This window comes from Centropristis striata, chromosome 3 (genome assembly GCF_030273125.1).
Source record: "Centropristis striata isolate RG_2023a ecotype Rhode Island chromosome 3, C.striata_1.0, whole genome shotgun sequence".
NCBI classification, from domain to species: domain Eukaryota; kingdom Metazoa; phylum Chordata; class Actinopteri; order Perciformes; family Serranidae; genus Centropristis; species Centropristis striata.
In genome coordinates this window covers 43,846,511-43,865,984 of record NC_081519.1, presented here as the reverse complement: position 1 = coordinate 43,865,984, position 19,474 = coordinate 43,846,511, and the positions used below count along the sequence as shown (strand labels likewise).

Genomic DNA, 19,474 nt, shown 5'->3' with positions numbered 1-19,474 from the left:
GTTATATTTCACTTTTTCCTTTCTTAGTTAATGTTTTTTCAACTCTAGGCATTCAGAGTTCTGCTGCAATGGTGCAAGAGTGACATTTTTTCAAATGCGAGCTCAGCAACACATAAGCAGCGAGGGAAACCACCTCTCTCTAACTGGAAACAAACAATAATTAACTGTTATTAATGGTCATCTGGAGCAGGTGTGGTTACCTGATGGGGGTCAGAGGTTTGCTGGGGAGGGGAGAGTCTTTCCCTTTGAACTGGAAGGAGATGACGGCGTACGGACACACCTGGCGAGGTCGCGGCCGCAGCTCGTCAAACAAGTACTCGTAGAAGTATTGCTGGAATACAAAAAACAATAAACAGCGTTCAAAAGCTTCATTTACTTCTTCTCTTCCTCATTCTGATGCTGATTTGAACTTCAGCAGCTCGTCTTCTCCATGTTTACAGGACTAAATGTGTTGAGCTGCTGCCACGTGATTGGCTGAATAGAAACTTGTGTTAAACAGTTGAACAGGTGTACCTAATAAAGTGGCTGGTGAGTGTATGACTTTAGTTTGTGACTTCATGTTCTTTTAAAGTGATAACTGTGTTTTTATTCATGTTTTGAGAGATTTACTCTTGGCTCACAGTTGAAACGGTGTTTTCCTCTGTGTGTGTGTGTGTGTGTGTGTGTGTGTGTGTGTGTGTGTTCTTGTACTTCCTACATAGTGAGGACCAGAACACGTTTTTAACCAACAGAGTGAGGACATTTTTGCAAAGTGAGGACATTTCGGCCGGTCCTCACTTCTTTAAAGGCTTTTTTTAGATTTCAGACTTTGTTTTAAGGGTTAAAGGTTACATGATAATGATAATTAACTGAAACTGTATTGTGTGGTTACAAAACTAACTAAAATGTTAGTGAAAATGTCCTTCGTTTTCCTCTTTGTCAGCTTTTTTCATACATAATGAAGATGGATCAGACAAAGGAAATAAAGGAAACATTTACTGTGACCTCTTTTAATCTCCCACCCAACAAATACCCCATTACAAAACACTACAACTAATAAAAACTAAAACTAATGAAAAATTCAAAACTATTATAACCTTGACAGGGAATTCATTGTTCCAATGAGGGTCCTCACAAAGATAGAAGTACAAGAATGTGTGTGTGTGTGTGTGTGTGTGTGTGTGTGTGTGTGTTACCTGAGTGAGTTCGAAGGCGCGGTACGAGCTGATGGATGTGACCTTGCTGGCGTTCTTGGCGATGTGGCTGTCGAAGCGAGGCGTCGGGTCCAGAAGGTTCTTCATGTTCTCATAGATGCTCTTCACTTTCCCCTGAAACCACAAACAAAGCAACAGTAACAAACACATCTTCTTATTTATTTACCACGACATACTGAGAACAGAAACCAACATCAAAAGAGCACTTGAAACCAGCTTCAGCTGATGTTTTCACTTCAAGCACCACTTGAGTTTGAGGATGTGATATGTTGTAGTTTCAGCCTGTCTGGGTCATGAAGAGACGTCTCCGTCCCCAGAGAGTCTGATCAACCTGTTGGTTCATTAATAAACTACTGGACGGATTCATCACTGTGTACCAGCTGGAGGAGTCCAGAGGAGATTCAGCCTGAGAGCTCAGAGGTCCAGAGGGAAGAAGAGAAGCTGCTCCTTCGTGTTACAAAGGGCCACAGAGAAGTATGATACATTCATTCATTATCAGTCAGCCCGGGCCAGTCATTGTGTCATTGTTTAGTCATTTTGTGTCTTTTTTTAGTCATTTTATGTCTTTTTTTGGTCAGTTTGTATCTTTTTTAGTCATTTTGTGTCTTTTTTAGTCTTTTTTTAGTCTTTTTGTGTCTTTTTGTGTCATTTTGTGTCATTTTGTGTCATTTTGTGTCTTTGTTTAGTCATTTTGTGTGTTTTTGTGTCTTTTTTTAGTCATTTTGTGTCTTTTTGTGTCTTTGTTTAGTTATTTTGTGTCTTTGTTAAGTCTTTTTGTATCTTTTTGTGTCTTTGTTTAGTCATTTTGTAGTCATTTTGTGTCTTTTTTGGTCATTTTGTGTCTTTTTTAGTCTTTTTTTAGTCTTTTTGTGTCATTTTGTGTCATTTTGTGTCTTTGTTTAGTCATTCTGTGTCTTTTTGTGTCTTTTTTTTGTCTTCTTGTGTCTTTTTATGTCATTTTGTGTCTTTGTTTAGTCTTTTTTTAGTCATTTTGCATCTTTTTGTAGTCATTTTGTGTCTTTTTTTAGTCATTTTGTGTCTTTTAGTGTCTTTTTTTTGGTCAGTTTGTGCCTTTTTTGTAGTCAGTTTGTGTCTTTTTGCGTCTTTTTTTTAGTCTTTTTGTGTCTTTTTTGGGCTGGGATGCGGTGGAGCCAATCATTGGGCGAGAGGCGGGGTACAGAGTCGCCAGACTATCGCAGGGCTGACATAGAGACAAACAGCTCTCATTCACTCCTACGGGCAATTTAGAGTCACCAGTTAAACCTAAGTGCATGTTTTTGGACTGTGGGAGGAAGCCGGAGAACCTGGAGAGAACCCACACTGACACGGGGAGAACATGAGAACTCCACATTTTGATATCCTTTGTGACAATGATTACAGAAAAAATTCACACCTAGAAAACCCTTAATATTATTTATCCCATAAAAATGATTATCATGTAAAAGGAGACAGTGCAGATCTCTCTGTGTGCAGCAGTTGTGTTATCGATCGCGCAAATTATGACTCAAATATGACGCCATATTCATTCAGCTGTCAAGACGCCTCCTGGCGTCTCCTGGTGGAGGAGGTCCGGGCCGGTGGAGGGGTAAAACAAATAAAACAGACTTTCACCGAGGAGAACAGGGTTCAAGTCTCATGTGAAAGTAAAAGTAACCAACGTGATTCAAACATCACTGAACTTCTGTGCATCTCGTTCTTATCTAACTACGTCACTTCTCATATTTAGCTACATTTATTTACTCTTTAATCCGTCTTCTATAACGCCTCACCAGGTATTTTTTTGCCCTCAATCTAAGGTCAGCAGCCTAAATTCACAGAAACTGCAGCTTCCTCTTTTTTTCCAACCGCAGCCAGATGTGTAGAAGATGTAAATATAATGACGTGTGCTATTTTTAGAACGCTCTGAACCATGAAACTCTCATATGAGTCATTACGGGTACTGACAGAGAACCTAATCTGCTTTTTTAGGTCGGAGATCTTGTTGAACGCTTTCCAATGATTGAGTTTTAACAGAGAACTACCCTATAATTATATCATGATGATGTAATAATGACATTAATAACTAGACGAAAATAAACCAGCGTGTCCTGCAGCGAAGCAGAAACTATATTTGCATCGTGTTTCCTGGCTGACAGACATGATGATGATGATGATGATGATGATAACAAGCAGCTGGTTTACCTTCATCACTTTGAAGATGACGATCTCCCCCGAGGATCCAGGAGTTATCGGGTTGGCCTGCAGCAGGTCAGAGTACCTGCACAGGTACGCTCCTACACACACACACACACAGACACAACTTTAATTCTGTGTACAAATTTAAAAAAAAAGATTTAACCAGCAAGGTGCATATGGAAATGATTCAGCACTTTTTGATCTTTTTCTTTCTGCACAGCATGGCAACAATCCAAGAGCATTGAATACATATTTTATTTGACCCTTTATAACAAATACAATCTAAAGTCACTGTTTAATAAGAATTTATCATCTATTTAAAAAATGTTAAGGTATTTTCTGACATTTTTAGAGACACTGTCATTACCGTAACACATTTTTTAAATAGAAATAAAAAAAAATAAATGTTTTTTTTCTCTTTTTTTTCTTTGGCAATCACTTAAATATGCTCAAAGGTAGCTGGTATCACCAACATGTGTTTTATTAAAATATACACATATTTTACGACTATCATTACCGTAACATTTAATCATTATTTATCATCAATTTTCATTCAGATTTAGTTCTTTATACATTGTTAAAAACCATTACCATCATTTGATTATATTCTGTTAAATTATACATTTTTAAACAAATGTATATTTATTTTTATAAAGTTTATTAAACATTTATTGTATATTAGTGTGGGGAAACATGACATTTTTATCTGGATGCATTACAGTAATGAATTAATGAATCAAAAATATGTTTAAAAATATTTTTACAAAAAACAATCAATTGTGCCTCATTATGGCGATATGGTTCATTCATATAAATGTGAAATATATGTAGTTTAATAAAGTATGTCCTTATAATCTTCACAGACAGGACTCAGACTGGCTTCATGACAACCACCCAGCAACAGCTGAAAACAAACCTGAAATAGAAAGAGCTATATCCTGTGTATGAATCAGCGTGTGTGTGTTGACTGGTACCTTTATTGGGGTTTCCCAGCACGGTGATCCAGGTCTGACCCACAAACAGCCCCTTCTCACACAGCACGGGCAGCTACAACACACACAGGGCAGATAATCAATATGAATCACATTATAATAATGCTGTTAATGTAAAGCTCAAACAAAATAGTCCAGTTGACAGAAAGGTGGACCTGGAGATGTGGAGTACACCAAAGTTTTATGATAGAAATACACTACTGGTCAAAAGTTTTAGACACACCAACTTTTCCAGAATTTAATTGAAAATGATGCAGTTTAATGTCTCAGTGTACTCTGAAATTAATGCACATTTGCAACATTTAAAATTCTTTATTGAGCACGATAGTGTTTTTGAAAGTAAAAAAAAAGATTCAAAATCACATTTTATGTTGAACTAAAGGACTAAAAAAAAAAGACACAAAATGACAAAAAAAAGACACAAAATTGACAAAAAAAGACACCAAAAGACACAAAAGAACTAAAAAAAGACACAAAATGACAAAAAAAAAGACACAAAATGACCAAAAAAAAGACACAAAATGACAAAAAAAGACACCAAAAGACACAAAAGAACTAAAAAAAGACACAAAATGACCAAAAAAAGACACAAAATGACAAAAAAAGACACCAAAAGACACAAAAGGACTAAAAAAAAGACACAAATGGACTAAAAAAAGACACAAAATGACTAAAAAAAAGGACACAAAATGACTTACAAAGACATGAAAAGAATTCAAAAATGGACAAAATAGCCCAAGACTCCATAGAGTTAAGTTGTTAACCCATTTCTTGTTCCCTGAAAAAGGCCTACTTGTATAATTCTGAAATGTACATTATCTTTCAGTTTTGGTTAAGCTTACCTTTTTTTATTTACCTCTGGCAGTTCACCACTTACCTTTGGACCCTTTCAAGCTGTTCATTTGACTTGAACTGCTTGAATTTCAATAAAAAACTGGAAAAATTGGGGTGTTCTAAAACTTTTGACCGGTAGTGTATGTAGTATGGGTTCCAGCATGCAGAAACTGCTGGATGCTAATTTGCATATGTTGGGCAATTTCTGTAATTAAGCTAATTAGCATACATTAGCATAATCACCTATATTGATCATATTATAGGAGCTGCTTGTATGTTAGCATGTTTTTAGGGGTAACTGGAGATTCTGAGTCCGTATCTGACATTTTCAAGATTCAAAATCACTATTTAAAGCTGGTTTGGTCACGTTTTTGACACTGGTCAACACTGATTTGCAGCAAAAAATTACAAATAAAGACAAAGATATTTGAACAAATATAATGTCTCAACATTTACACCGCTGTCCTTTAACTCTCTTGAAAGTGCAATGTATAGGTACGTAAATTACATCAAAATTAGTTTGGAAATGAATTTAAATCTGCCCAGATCAATAGCAAATTGTTTTAAAATGCCCATTTCAAATATTTAAATGTCAGATAATGGATTCAACTTCCCAAGTACCCCCCCAAAAAACATGCTAACATTGTCTCATTGGCCAAGCAGCCCCATAATATGACCAATATAGGTGATTATGCTAATACATGCTAATTCGTTCAATTACACAAATTGCCCAACATATGCAAATTAGCATCCAGCAGTTTCTATAGTTCCATCAGAAAACTTTGGTGTACTCAACATTTCCGGGTCCACAATGAGGCTCTAAGGGCTGTCAACTGGACTAAATATATAAAATATATATATATATATATATATATATATATAAAATATATATATATATAAAATATATATATATATAAAAATATATATATATATATATAAAAAATATATATTAAAAAAAAATATATATATATATAAAATATATAATATATATATATATATAAAATATATATACATATATATATATACATATATATATACATATATACACATACATATATACATATATATACACATATATATATATATATATATATATATATATATATATATATAGAAGATAAAGCTTGTTGTTTTAAGACATTTTAATGCTGAAATGTTACTTATTACTCACTTTAACGGTTTCCACCAACAGGAAGCAGTAAGTCTCCTCCAGCTCCATGTCTGTCCTCCCGTCAGCCTTCATCTCCTTCCTCTTCTCCACAAACTGAAACAAACCAGCACACGAGTTTATCAGCAACATAAATAAAATCCTGTGGAGTCTCCAAAAGCTCCAAATAATCCAGACTTGTTGCCTCCATCCAGACTAGAAAACAAAGCAGCGTGGAGCCCTACTGTAAAAGACACAAAATGACCAAAAAAAGACACAAAATGACCAAAAAGACACAAAATGACCAAAAAAAGACACAAAATGACCAAAAAAAGACACAAAATGACCAAAAAAAAGACACAAAATGACAAAAAAGACAGAAAATTACCCAAAAAAAAGACACAAAATGACTAAAATAAGACACAAAATGACAAAAAAGACAGAAAATTACAAAAAAAAGACACAAGATGACTAAAAAGTCACAAAATGACAAAAAAGACACAAAATAACTAAAAAAAAGACACAAAATGACAAAAAAGACACAAAATAACTAAAAAAAAGACACAAAATGACTAAAAAAAGACACAAAATGACTAAAAAAAGGTGAGATTGAAACCCCAATATTACATCATTTTAACCTTCTCCAAAAGCTCCAAATAATCCAGACTTGTTGCCTCCATCAGACTAGAAAACAAAGCAGCGTGGAGCCCTACTGTACATTTACCTCTAAAGTTCTGGCTGTAAACTCCATGAGGCCAGTTTCAGTTTGATGATGATATACCAAGTAAAACTGGAGACAAGCTCAAATAGATTTAGTATCAAATGATAGAACTGGATGGAACCCTCTTATATGGTAGATTTGACACCTTTGGTCACATTTGACACATTTACAATTCTTTATTGAGCATGATAGTGTTTAGAAAGTTAAAAAAGATTCAAAATTACATTTTATGTTGGACTAAAGGACTAAAAAAAGACACAAAATGACAAAAAAAAAGACACAAAAAGACACAAAATGACTAAAAGACACAAAATGACACAAAAAAAGACACAAAATGACTAAAAAAGACACAAAATGACAAAAAAAAGACCCAAAATGACACAAAAAAAAGACCCAAAATGACACAAAATGACTAAAAAAGACACAAAATGACACACAAAAAAACCAAAAAAGACACAAAATGACTAACAAAGACACAAAATGATTAACAAAAGACAAAATGACCAAAAAAAGACACAAAATGACGCAAAATGAGAAGACAGAACTACCAAAAAAACACAGAAGACACAAAATTACACAAAAAGACACAAATGACCAAAGAAGACACAAGATGACTAAAAAAAAGACACAAAATGACTAAAAAAAGACACAAAATGACAAAAAAAAAGACACAAAATGACAAAAAAAGACACAAAATGACTCTGACAGAACAGAGGAGACTGAACATTCTAGTGTTTGTCTTCATGCAGCTGTTGTTGCTACGTGTCTTATCGTGACTCCAGCAGCAGCTCAGTAACTTTATGCAATCCTTAAAGTGATATCATCAGATACATCAGCTGCTTTCTGCAGAGCTGCATCCTCAATCACTCAATCTGTCTTCTTCATCAGATAACAAGATCTGCTGTGAAATAAGCACGACTAAAAATGACTAAATCATTGGTTTTGACTGGACGGACTGAGACGTTGAATATAATCCGATAGAAGAGAGACTGAAGCAACATCAGTCTTCACTGACTGAAGACTAAAACAGTTTTGGTTTATTTTGATTAAGATCAGACTAAACTGTCCAGTAGGGCTGCAACTAACCATTATTTTCATCATCGATTAATCTCTCGATTATTTAAACGATTTATCGATTAGTTGTTTGGTCAATAAAATGTTGAAAAATATCAAACAAAATTACCAAAAAAAAGACACAAAATGACTTTTTTCATTGAACATGTGATTATCTATAGTCTACAGATGGATATAGTCAGGTTACAAGAGAAATACAGGAAGAATTTCAAGCATTTACAAGCAACTTTATCCAAAATCCTTGAAAATACAACATTCAAATTTAAGCATTTTCAAGGATTTCTGGCATCCGTACGAACCCAGACAGACAGACAGACAGAGAGACAGACAGACAGACAGACAGAGGGACAGACAGACAGACAGACAGACAGAGGGACAGACAGACAGACAGACAGACAGACAGACAGACAGACAGACAGAGGGACAGACGGACAGACAGAGGGACAGACAGACAGAGAGACAGACAGACAGACAGACTGTCTCACCTCCTTCTCCAGCAGCTCGCTGTGGACCAGTCTGGGTTTGCTGTAGGTGAAGCAGCCGGAGGAGGAGGTGTCCATGTAGCAGGAGGTGAGGACGCTCATCATGTCCTCGTACTCCCGGGACTCGATGGAGACGTACTGGAACAGAGCTGGGAGGACACACCACCGTCACCATGAGTTCACTCTCTTTACTCTAGTAAATCCACTGGTAGTCACTATCAATGGTTCATAACCAGAAATATCCTCTTCACAGAGTTCTCAGCAGTAGAAACAACAGTGTTCAGGTTTCCTGTTGGAGCGATTCACTGCTTCATCAACACAGCACGTCATTATTATCTGTAACTACTGTTAAAGTTTCCTGTAGAGGCTGTTTCTCTGCTCCAAGGCCAGTCTAAAGAATCTCAGCTCTAACTCCTGTCAGCAACCTTCACTTTAAAGAAACAATGTTCCCGCAGGAAGAGAATAACTATAGTGAGGGTTTATCATCGGGCTGGGCGATATGCACCAAAAGACATATCCAGATACAGTACAGGCCAAAAGTTTGGACACACCTTCTCATTCAATGTGTTTCCTTTATTTTCATGACTATTTACATTGTAGATTCATCAAAACTATGAATGAACACATGTGGAATTATGTACTTAACAAAAAAGTGTGAAATAACTAAAAACATGTCTTATATTCTAGTAAGCAAAGGGTGGTTACTTTGAGGAATCTAAAATACAAGACATGTTTTCAGTTATTTCACACTTTTTTGTTAAGTACATAATTCCATATGTGTTCATTCATAGTTTTGATGCCTTCAGTGAGAATCTACAATGTAAATAGTCATGAAAATAAAGAAAAACGCATTGAATGAGAAGGTGTGTCCAAACTTTTGGCCTGTACTGTATATTTAGGCTGAATATCAATATACGATATATATCCTGATATTTCTATGGCAAAGTGAGAGCAAATGTTCAGTCATAAGTTAAAGTGAACATAAATACTGTATAACAACAGTATTACCTTTATTTTAAAAATCAAAGCTACATAAAGCGGAATTTAAATAAAAAAATATCTTAAATAAAAGCTGCAGCTTGCCTGGAGAGAGGATCACAGTGCAAATTTGAACTATATTGATATATGTGATATGGTCTAATTCAGGGATGGGCATATTAAATGCTGCAGGGGGTCACAGTTTTTTTCAAATGCATGTACACTGCAAAAAGGTGCGTTTAAAAAAACAAGATAAAAACAGTAAATCTATATAACAAATTTTTACATAATTTGTCAAAACTTTAGAATGGTTAAAATGGTTGTTTTTAGAATTTGTTCTGCTCAATATTGACAAAATGTGTAAATGTAGAAATACTCAAAAAAAATTTAATTTGATGTTTTTTAAAATGAAGTAATTGTATGTTCAAGTCCACTTAAATATAATGTAGGTGGGTGAAGTATTTAATATTAATCTTTTTTTTCCCGTTACACCATTTAACATCTTGCCAAGCCTTATTCAGGACCTCAGGATGTTATTTTATGCTACTTGCTAATACTCAGGAGTCAAGAGTTTTTCTTTTTGTATTTGGAAACTGTTGAGATTTGCACTTTACATTAGATTTTAGATTTATGATTGATTTATATTTTGTTGAACATTTCTTATTTATTGTGGAAAAATAGTTTTAGATTCTTGATTTATTATTTATTTATTTATTTATTTATTTATTTATTTAAACAATAAACATTTCCACAACATTTAATTAAATCATGTCTCATAGACAAATGGGCAGACAGGCCAACTGCAGGGGATTAACATGTGTATTGCATGGCCATTAACTGAACTGGTTCCCAATCTACGTTTCTATTGTTTCTTTGAAGTTTATGTGTCTCACTACTTTCAATGTCTGGTTCCTGTATGTTAATCTCATTAAGACGCTACTTCACCTGTAACTTCCTCCTCTCTTTGATCATGTAAGGCTGAAAGATAGATAGATAGATATACTTTATTTATCCCAAGCTGGGAAATTACAGAAATGTTGTATATAAGGAAGAAAGTTTACTTAGTCGGGAGAGATTGCTGAGACTCTCTCCGTGCTGCACGTAACTAAAAGCTCTGATTGATCACACCGGCTCATTTCATTTTTCTTCAATATTTTGGGAAGAAACTGCATCTACATTTGTTTATACAGACTAAAATATAATATTTTCTATATATTTTTCAGTGTTTTGTAATATCTTCAAGAATATCGTTATCAAAAAAATACCCTGAAATATCGTGATAATCTTTTAGGCCCTAATCACAATATTCAAATACATTATATGCAGGGTTGTCACGGCACTAAAATGTTCAACTCGATACCGATACTCAGGAAAATATTGGATACTCGATACCATTTTCGATACCACCAGGATAAAAACAAAGACCCCAAAATTTAACAGAAATATTTTTAACAACAAGAAAAATGCAACATGTAAAAATGAACAGAACCACAGGTTAAATATTTATAATATAAACAGTTGTGCAAAAAGAAACTGCAACTATGATAACAAGCTTCAGGTCTGAGGTAGTGCAATAAATAAATAAATACAATAAACAATAACAATTAGAACAATATTTTGGATGCTGTGAACAATATTAGGAAAGCTTGATAAGTCGACTTTTCTCTGCCTCATTCTGGGACTTCAAGAGAGAAAATTACACTTTTCATTGATATTTTTGAAAATGAGTATCGTATCCGGATACAACGTTTTAGTATCGATACTTTTTTGAGTATCGATACTTTTGACAACCCTATTTATGTCATGTCAACATTTTTATCAAAATATAAAGATTTGCTTAAGTGGCTCCGACACTTCTGGTCAACACGCTACATGGCCAAGATAAGAGGACAGGACACCCAACACTAAATCACAGCTTCAAACTGTCTTAAACTGGCGGCCCGTGGGCCAATTGTGGCCCTCGTGGTGATATTTTGTGGCCCCCACCTTGATATGAAAGTTTAATGTGAGTTTTATATGAATGGCACTTTACTGTGTTGTGTGTGGAAGGTCCCTTTAATTACTGTTTTTGGTCATTTTGTGTCTTTTTTAAATAATTTTGTATCTTGTTTTGGTAATTTTGTGTCTTTTTTAAATAATTTTGTATCTTGTTTTGGTAATTTTGTGTCTTTTTAAAATAATTTTGTGTCTTTTTAAAATAATTTTGTGTCTTTTTTAAATAATTTTGTATCTTGTTTTGGTAATTTTGTGTCTTTTTAAAATAATTTTGTGTCTCTTTTAAATAATTTTGTATCTTGTTTTGGTAATTTTGTGTCTTTTTTAAATAATTTTGTGTCTTTTTTAAATAATTTTGTATCTTGTTTTGGTAATTTTCTGTCTTTTTTAAATAATTTTCTGTCTTTTTTAAATAATTTTGTGTCTTCTTTAAATAATTTTGTGTCTTTTTAAAATAATTTTGTATCTTTTTTAAATAATTTTGTGTCTTTTTTAAATAATTTTGTGTCTTGTCTTGGTAATTTTGCGTCTTTTTAAAATAATTTTGTGTCTTTTTTAAATAATTTTTTTTGTCTTTTTTAAATAATTTTGTATCTTGTTTTGGTAATTTTGTGTCTTTTTAAAATAATTTTGTGTCTTTTTAAATAATTTTGTATCTTGTTTTGGTAATTTTGTGTCTTTTTAAAATAATTTTGTGTCTTGTTTTGGTAATTTTGTGTCTTTTTTAAATAATTTTGTGTCTTTTTTAAATAATTTTGCATCTTTTTTAAATAATTTTGTGTCTTTTTTAGTAATTTTGATACTGCCTCCAGCAGCCCCAGGTAATGTGAGTTTGAGACCCCTGCTGTAGCCTGTAGAATAAATTTCATGTGAACCAAAAATCAAACTTCATGCAGCTTCCAGGTGAGGCTGAGCCACACCCTGACAGAAGGTTTGGGCACCTGGGGAGCCCGAGAAAATAGTAGAGAGCCTTAATTATGACGGGACCATTGTCGGCTTTTTGTGCCAAACTCTCAGGAGACAATAAGGAGGAGCAGCAGCTGCCTCCCCCAGTGTTGGGAGGCTTCATGAGCCTCAAACACCTGAGAGAGGAGCAGGCTGCAGAAACACTTCACCACATGCTAGAAACTCTACAAAACACAAGAACACGTCTGTCTGTCAGGACAAACTGCTGTTGTTGGACGAGAAATATTGTCCCAGAAATAACAACAACGTTTCAACGAGCAATAAAGTTGTGATTCTTCAAAAGGACATTTCAACCAAAGTTATTATAGTTAACGAAACTAACGAAATAACCAAAACTAGAATTGTACAAACATTTTCATTAACTGAAATAAAATAAAAACAAGAGTTTTTAATAATGATAACTAACTGAAACTGTATTTTGTGGTTACAAAACTAACTAAAATTATAGTGAAAATGTCCTTTGTTTTGGTCTTTGTCAACTTTTTTCATCTGTAAACCTTTTTGGTTGATATGAAATCTATTTCATCTATCTGGTTTTATGACTTAATAAACTTATTGGGGCTGAGATGGATCAGACAAAGGAAATAAAGGAAACATTTATTGTGACCTTATTGAATCTGGACCCAACAAATACCCCATTACAAAACAACTACAACTAATAAAAACTAAACTACAACTAATAAAAACTAAACTACAACTAATAAAAACTAAACTACAACTAATAAAAACTAAACTACAACTAATAAAAACTAAACTAAAACTAATAAAAACTAAACTAAAACTAAACATTTTCCAAAAAATACAAACTTAACTTAAACTAGCAAACTCACTCTAAAAACTCATTAAAACTAAATTAATTTGAAAACAAAAAATCACAACGAAATTAAAACTAAAACTCATAAAAACTAAACTAAAACTAAGCATTTTCCAAAAAATACAAACTAATTAAAACTAGCAAACTCGCTCTAAAAAACTAAAAAATTAGAAAACAAAAATTGACAACAAAATTAAAACTAAAACTAATAAAAACTTAACTAAAACTAAACATTTTCAATGCAAACTCACTCTAAAAACTCATTAAAATTAACTGAATTTGAAAACAAAAATTGACAACAAAATTAAAACTAAAATGAAAAAACCAAACCATTAGAACCTTGGTTCCAACCAGGAAACGTTTCCTGCAGCAGAAGAGACGACAGAAGCTGCTTGACAACAAATGACGACAACATTCTTGTGTAAACAAACACACAATGGGCATCTTCTGCTGAGCTTCATCACTAACAAACAACTATTGCGACACACAAAAGAGTCTTTTCACAACCGGTGGAACAATACTCATCATCAAGACCTTTTTCAGGATCTATCAGGAACCTGAAGCTTTTAACGTTACCACAACAAGACAACACACACGTTGTTTACAACACACACGTTGTTTACAACCCGTACACACTCACAGCCATAATACAGGAAGACAGAATCCTTCAGCCAACTCCAAGAACACCAAAACACTGATAGTAGTCAGTGTGTGTGTGTGTGTGTGTGTGTCCAACCCCTATTCACAAAGGCTTGGTGTTGTCCACATACAGACTGTGACATATATTTAATTAAAAACTGTAGAAAGATTTGATATTTTATGTCCAAACTGATAGTTTGTTTTGTAAATACTGTCCATCTTCAACAAAACCTCAAAACTCACTTCTTCAAATCCGCCTACAACCCTTGTTAATTTATTTATTTATTTATTCCCTGTTAAGCATCTTTGAGTGTTTAGAAAAGCGCTATATAAATGAAACGTATTGTTATTATTAGCTGTAGTAAATACAGTCATGGAAAAATTATTAGATCACATTGTTTTCTTCAGTTTCTTGTTCATTTTAATGTCTGGTTCAACTAAAAGTACATTTGTTTGGACAAATGTAATGATAACAACAAAAATATCTGATAAGAGTTTAATTTAAGAGCTGATAACATGGTTTTATTTATTATGACCAAAATCATTATTAATCATACCTTTTGTTATACCTTTTTTTAGTAATTTTGTGTATTTTTTGGCCATTTTGTGTCTTTTTTGGTCATTTAGGGTTTTTTTCTGTCATTTTGTGTCTTTTTTTTAGTAATTTTGTGTCTTTTTTTGGTCCTTTTTTTCTACTGCTTCCAGCGGCCCCCAGGTAATTTGAGTTTGAGACCCCTGAGTTAAAGGCTGGCAGAGAGTTGTGTTTGATCTAATTTCATTATAGTACCTGTCTGACATGTATATTGCATTCAAACAGACCAGTTCTATAAAGTGTGGGAACCGTTTTTGAATCATGTGGAGCCTGATGTCTCTAATATCTGCAGGGATTTTCTTGACTGCTCTACTACACATTATAACTGTAACCACAAGTATTATTCATACGGAGATGATGTTCTGTTTTTTTGTTTTGTTTTGTTTATGAATTGTTTGTCTTGTTTTATTTACTTGTTTATTTGTTTTGCTTTTTATTTCTGTGAACCATATTATGTAACCATCCTTTACTTGTGAAAGTGAAAAATTAATAAAAAATAGAGATAGACCGATATATCGGGCCCTAGAACAACATACATATTTTTTATAATAAATGTTTCATTGTTTGTTTAAATTGAGACTTGTGTAACATTTGTTGTCATTGTGTCATTTTTATCATGTAAATAGAGCAGGGATGGGCAACTTAAATACTGGAGGGGGCCACAATTTATCATGTTCACTACCACAGGGCCACATAGAGGAGCATCACTAACCAGATATGATGAAACTGACATTTTAACTATGTTTACAGTGCAGTAACTTAACATATTTCATGCTCAAATGCATGTTTAACAGTATAAATAGGAATACAAAAGGTTTGAAGCAAATAAAAAATAACCACTTACTGTGATTTATTTTTTATCAGTGCAAGAACAGCAGACCAACATTAATTGCAAGAAGTGATTTTGTGCATTTTTACACTGCACTTTTAAGATTTCATGCTCAAATAGATGTAGTTGTACTGAGGGCCACTTCAAGTGAGGGTGAGGGCCGTATGTGGCCCCCGGGCCTCCAGTTGCCCATCCCTGAAATGGAGGGAGAAAAGGCAATATCGGCTTCAAGAATCGGCCCAAAAAAATCGGCAGCACATATCGGTGGTTGGGTTAAGACTGATGTCACAATAATCTGTATCCGCCTTAAAAACCCGTATCGGTCGACCAAGGTTATTATAGTTAATGAAAACTAACGAAATAACAAAAACTAGAATTGAAAAAACATTTTCGTTAACTGAAATAAAAATAAAAACTAGAGTTTTTAAAAAAACGATAACTAACTGAAACTGTATTTTGTGGTTACAAAACTAACTAAAATTATAGTGGAAATGTCCTTAGTTTTCGTTTTTGTCAACTTTTTTCATTCATAATTCAGTGTTTCTATTAGAACATGCAACACATGGTGAATATGTTTACTGGGACTGGGATGTTTACACTAGAACCAAAATACAAAACAGTTAATAACCTTATTGGGGCTGAGATGATAAACCAAAGGAAATAAAGGCAAATTTTATTATGACCACTTTGAATCTGGCACCCAACACATAGCCCATTACAAAAAAACTAAAACTAATAAAAACTAAACTAAAACTCAGCATTTTCAAAAAATAAAAACTAAACTAAAACTAGAAAACTCACTCTAAAAACTAACTAAAACTAATTGAATTTGAAAACAAAAATTCACAACAAAATTAAAACTAAAACTAATGAAAAATCCAAAACTATTATAACCTTGCAGTCGACCACAAATAAAAACATTGTTAAAAAAAAAAACCCATTGGCATCAGCCATTGAAAAACTTCTATCAGTCTGCCAATTATTGCAAAATCTGATGTTTTCTCCACATCCAAACCCAACTTTAACCTCACCAACCTCCAGTCACAAAATCACCAAAAAAGACACAAAATCACAAAAAAAAAAACGAAATTACTTAAATAAGACGAAAAAAAAAACACGAAAAATTACCAAAAAATATGAAAAATTACCAAAAAGACACAAAATTATTCACTAAATTATTAAAAAAAGACACAAGATTATTAAAAAAGACACAACATTACCAAAAAAAAAGGTATGAAAAAAGGTACAACAAAAGGTATGATTAATTATGATTTTGGTCATAATAAATAAACCATGTTAAATGTCTAGATATCAGCTCTTAAATTAAACTCTTATCAGATATTTTTGTTGTTATCATTATATTTGTCCAAACAAATGAACCTTTAGTTGAACCAGACATTAAAATGAACAAGAAACTGAAGAAAACAAGGAGGTCTGATCATTTTTCCATGACTGTATTTACTACGACTAATAATAATAATAATAATAATAATAATAATAATAACAATACGTTTCATTTATATAGCACTTTTCACCAACCAACCAGCTGAACATCTGACCACCAGAGGAACCTCAACACAAACCACCTGACCTGCTGCAGTAACACCAGCTAACAGCTCCTCTTTTAGGAAATCTGCACTTTATCATAGTTTCCTTCTGGTGGCATTTACTACATGTTTATAACAGCAGAAAGAGGAATCCCTACATGTGCACACACACACACACACACACACACACACACACACAACCACATAACTAAGATGTAAACAAATCAGAATAGAGCTACCTCCAGCTAGCTAACAGAACATAAACTAGACTCATAATAAAGCTGAAATCAAAACTTTAAGACACACAACTGAGTCCACGAAGATTTAATGTCACATGTAAACAAACCCAAAGTCAGCTAGCAACAGAAACCAGCCGTCAACAAGCCTTCAGGTAGCTCCCCAGCTAGCAGCTAGCAGCTAGCGGCTAACTGCTAACTAGCATCCTCCACTTAGCCGCTACCTGAAACACATCACAGCGTGTAATAAAGCGACTCATTACAGCCTTTTAGGCCATTACAATCAAAAGATGTGACAGCACGGTTTAATATGTGACATATTAATCAGTGTGTGGATAATATTTGACCCTGGAACTAGCAGCTAAAACAGCTAAAACAGGTCTGAAATGAACTTGTCCGATAATGGAGCTATTCCGTTTACACGGAACCTTAACGGGAAGGAGAACTTCCGAGTTGAGATTTTAAAAGAAAACAAATAAAACCAGAGAGATTAATGAGATATAAAACATGTTGTGGTTATATGATGGTGTTATTAATGTGGAGGAGCAGCTGCCCACCTCTCTTCTCCTTGGTTTTCCTCGGGATCTGGAACTTATTGGGCTCTTTGGGCATGTATCTCTGGTAGACGGGCTGCGGAGCGGAGCTCCAGCGGTCCTTCCGCCGGGCAGCAGCCCCCAGCCTGCCCGGGGCGGAGAGCCTGTCCCCGGCAGGGTTCACCTCCATCAGCTCGCCATCTTGCAGGCTAACGTTTGCTCCGACCTCCGCGGCGGCAGACAGCCTCCTCGGGTCCCTCCGAGCCCTGCTGCTGGCCTCCATCTGTCGGACTCTCGACCGGGGAGACCTGGTCCTTCAACCCGCCACAGAGTCACTGGTTGTCGGCTGCAGCCCCGCGGTGCCTCCGCTGTTACCTGCTGGAGGAGAACCGACAGGTAACCCGCTCCATGCTCTTCCTCACTCTTCTTCTTCTTCACTCCCTGCAGCTGGAACCTCTGCTGCTGCTCTACTGCCACCGTGTGGAAATAATAAACTCAAAATCTGAATATGCGCGAATCTGAATGTGAACTTGTGCAATAAATGTTCAATGCATGTGAAATTATTTCTTTCAAAAATAGTTGTGTTCTTTTAAAACACAAACACAAATCGATAATTACAACTGCTCTAATCTTACTCTTTCTTAATAATCTTACACTTTGTTCATTGCACCATATTTGTTTCATAGCACCAACATTTTTATACTGTATATTCATATTTATTCTGCACTGGAATTCTATTCTACTCCTTCTTTAGACACTTTATATTTTATTGTATTTTTATTGTATTTTTATATTTTATTGCTTGAAGTATGCCTAGGTTGTTCTTTTTATTTAATTGTGTTGTTATTGTCTCTGTGTGTAATGCTGCTGCTACACTGTAATATCCCAGCTTGGGATAAATAAAGTCTATCTATCTATCTATCTATCTATCTATCTATCTATCTATCTATCTATCTATCTATTACTCACGAGTCACAGATTCTGATTCCTTCAATTACAAATCACAAGTGGCCTCTCCACTGAGGTCTGTGGAGCAGAACTATCTGTGCAACCAGTCTATGGAGCAAATGTTAGCGTTGTATTGCAACATGTAGCACCGTGAGCAAAATATAAACCTTCATTAGAAAGCTCCCACTCTCCTGCACAATTATATATGCATCTCAATAAATTATAATATCATAGAAAAGTTTATTTATGACAGTTATTCAATTCAAAAAGTGGAAATAGTATAGATCCATTACACACAGATTGAAACATTTCATGTCTTTGTTGATTTAATTTCTTCTAATTATAATGATTATGGCTGGCATTTAATGAAGACCTAAAATTCACTGGCTCAAAAAAATGTTAATATGACAAAAGACCAATTTTAAAATGGGAAATGGACTTTTCATCATATTTTAATTTATTGAGATGATCCTGTAGATACTGTCGGCCGGGGTCAATCTTTATCAGCATCACTCCAGAAAAAAAAAAAAAGGGAAAAAAATAACCAGAAAAGACACAAATTGACCAAAAAAGACACAAACTGGCCCAAAAAAGACAAATTGACCGCAAAAAGACACAAATTGAACAAAAAAAGACACAGAAAGGCCAAAAAAAGACACAAATTGACCAAAAAAAGACACAAATTGACAAAATAAGACAAATTGACCACAAAGGTCTTCAGGGTATTGAAGAAAATGTTACAGAAAATATATTATAGTAATTTTTAATAGTAATTTAGC

The 19,474-nt window shown here is 34.1% G+C and overlaps 1 protein-coding gene across 1 annotated transcript in view; it reads right to left on the bottom strand.

Annotated features, from left to right (window-relative positions):
• tasora (transcription activation suppressor a) overlaps nucleotides 1-18,354 on the bottom strand; it is a 47,744-nt gene extending 29,390 nt beyond the window's left edge. Inside the window, exons 1-7 of the mRNA XM_059329476.1 lie at nucleotides 17,772-18,354; nucleotides 8,622-8,767; nucleotides 6,366-6,458; nucleotides 4,343-4,415; nucleotides 3,375-3,466; nucleotides 1,176-1,307; nucleotides 201-331 (exon numbers count right to left, since the gene is read on the bottom strand). Coding sequence (XP_059185459.1) covers nucleotides 201-331; nucleotides 1,176-1,307; nucleotides 3,375-3,466; nucleotides 4,343-4,415; nucleotides 6,366-6,458; nucleotides 8,622-8,767; nucleotides 17,772-18,030 — 926 coding nt within the window. The 5' untranslated portion in view covers nucleotides 18,031-18,354. The remainder of the gene's footprint in view (nucleotides 1-200; nucleotides 332-1,175; nucleotides 1,308-3,374; nucleotides 3,467-4,342; nucleotides 4,416-6,365; nucleotides 6,459-8,621; nucleotides 8,768-17,771) is intronic.
• Nucleotides 18,355-19,474: the final 1,120 nt, after the last annotated feature.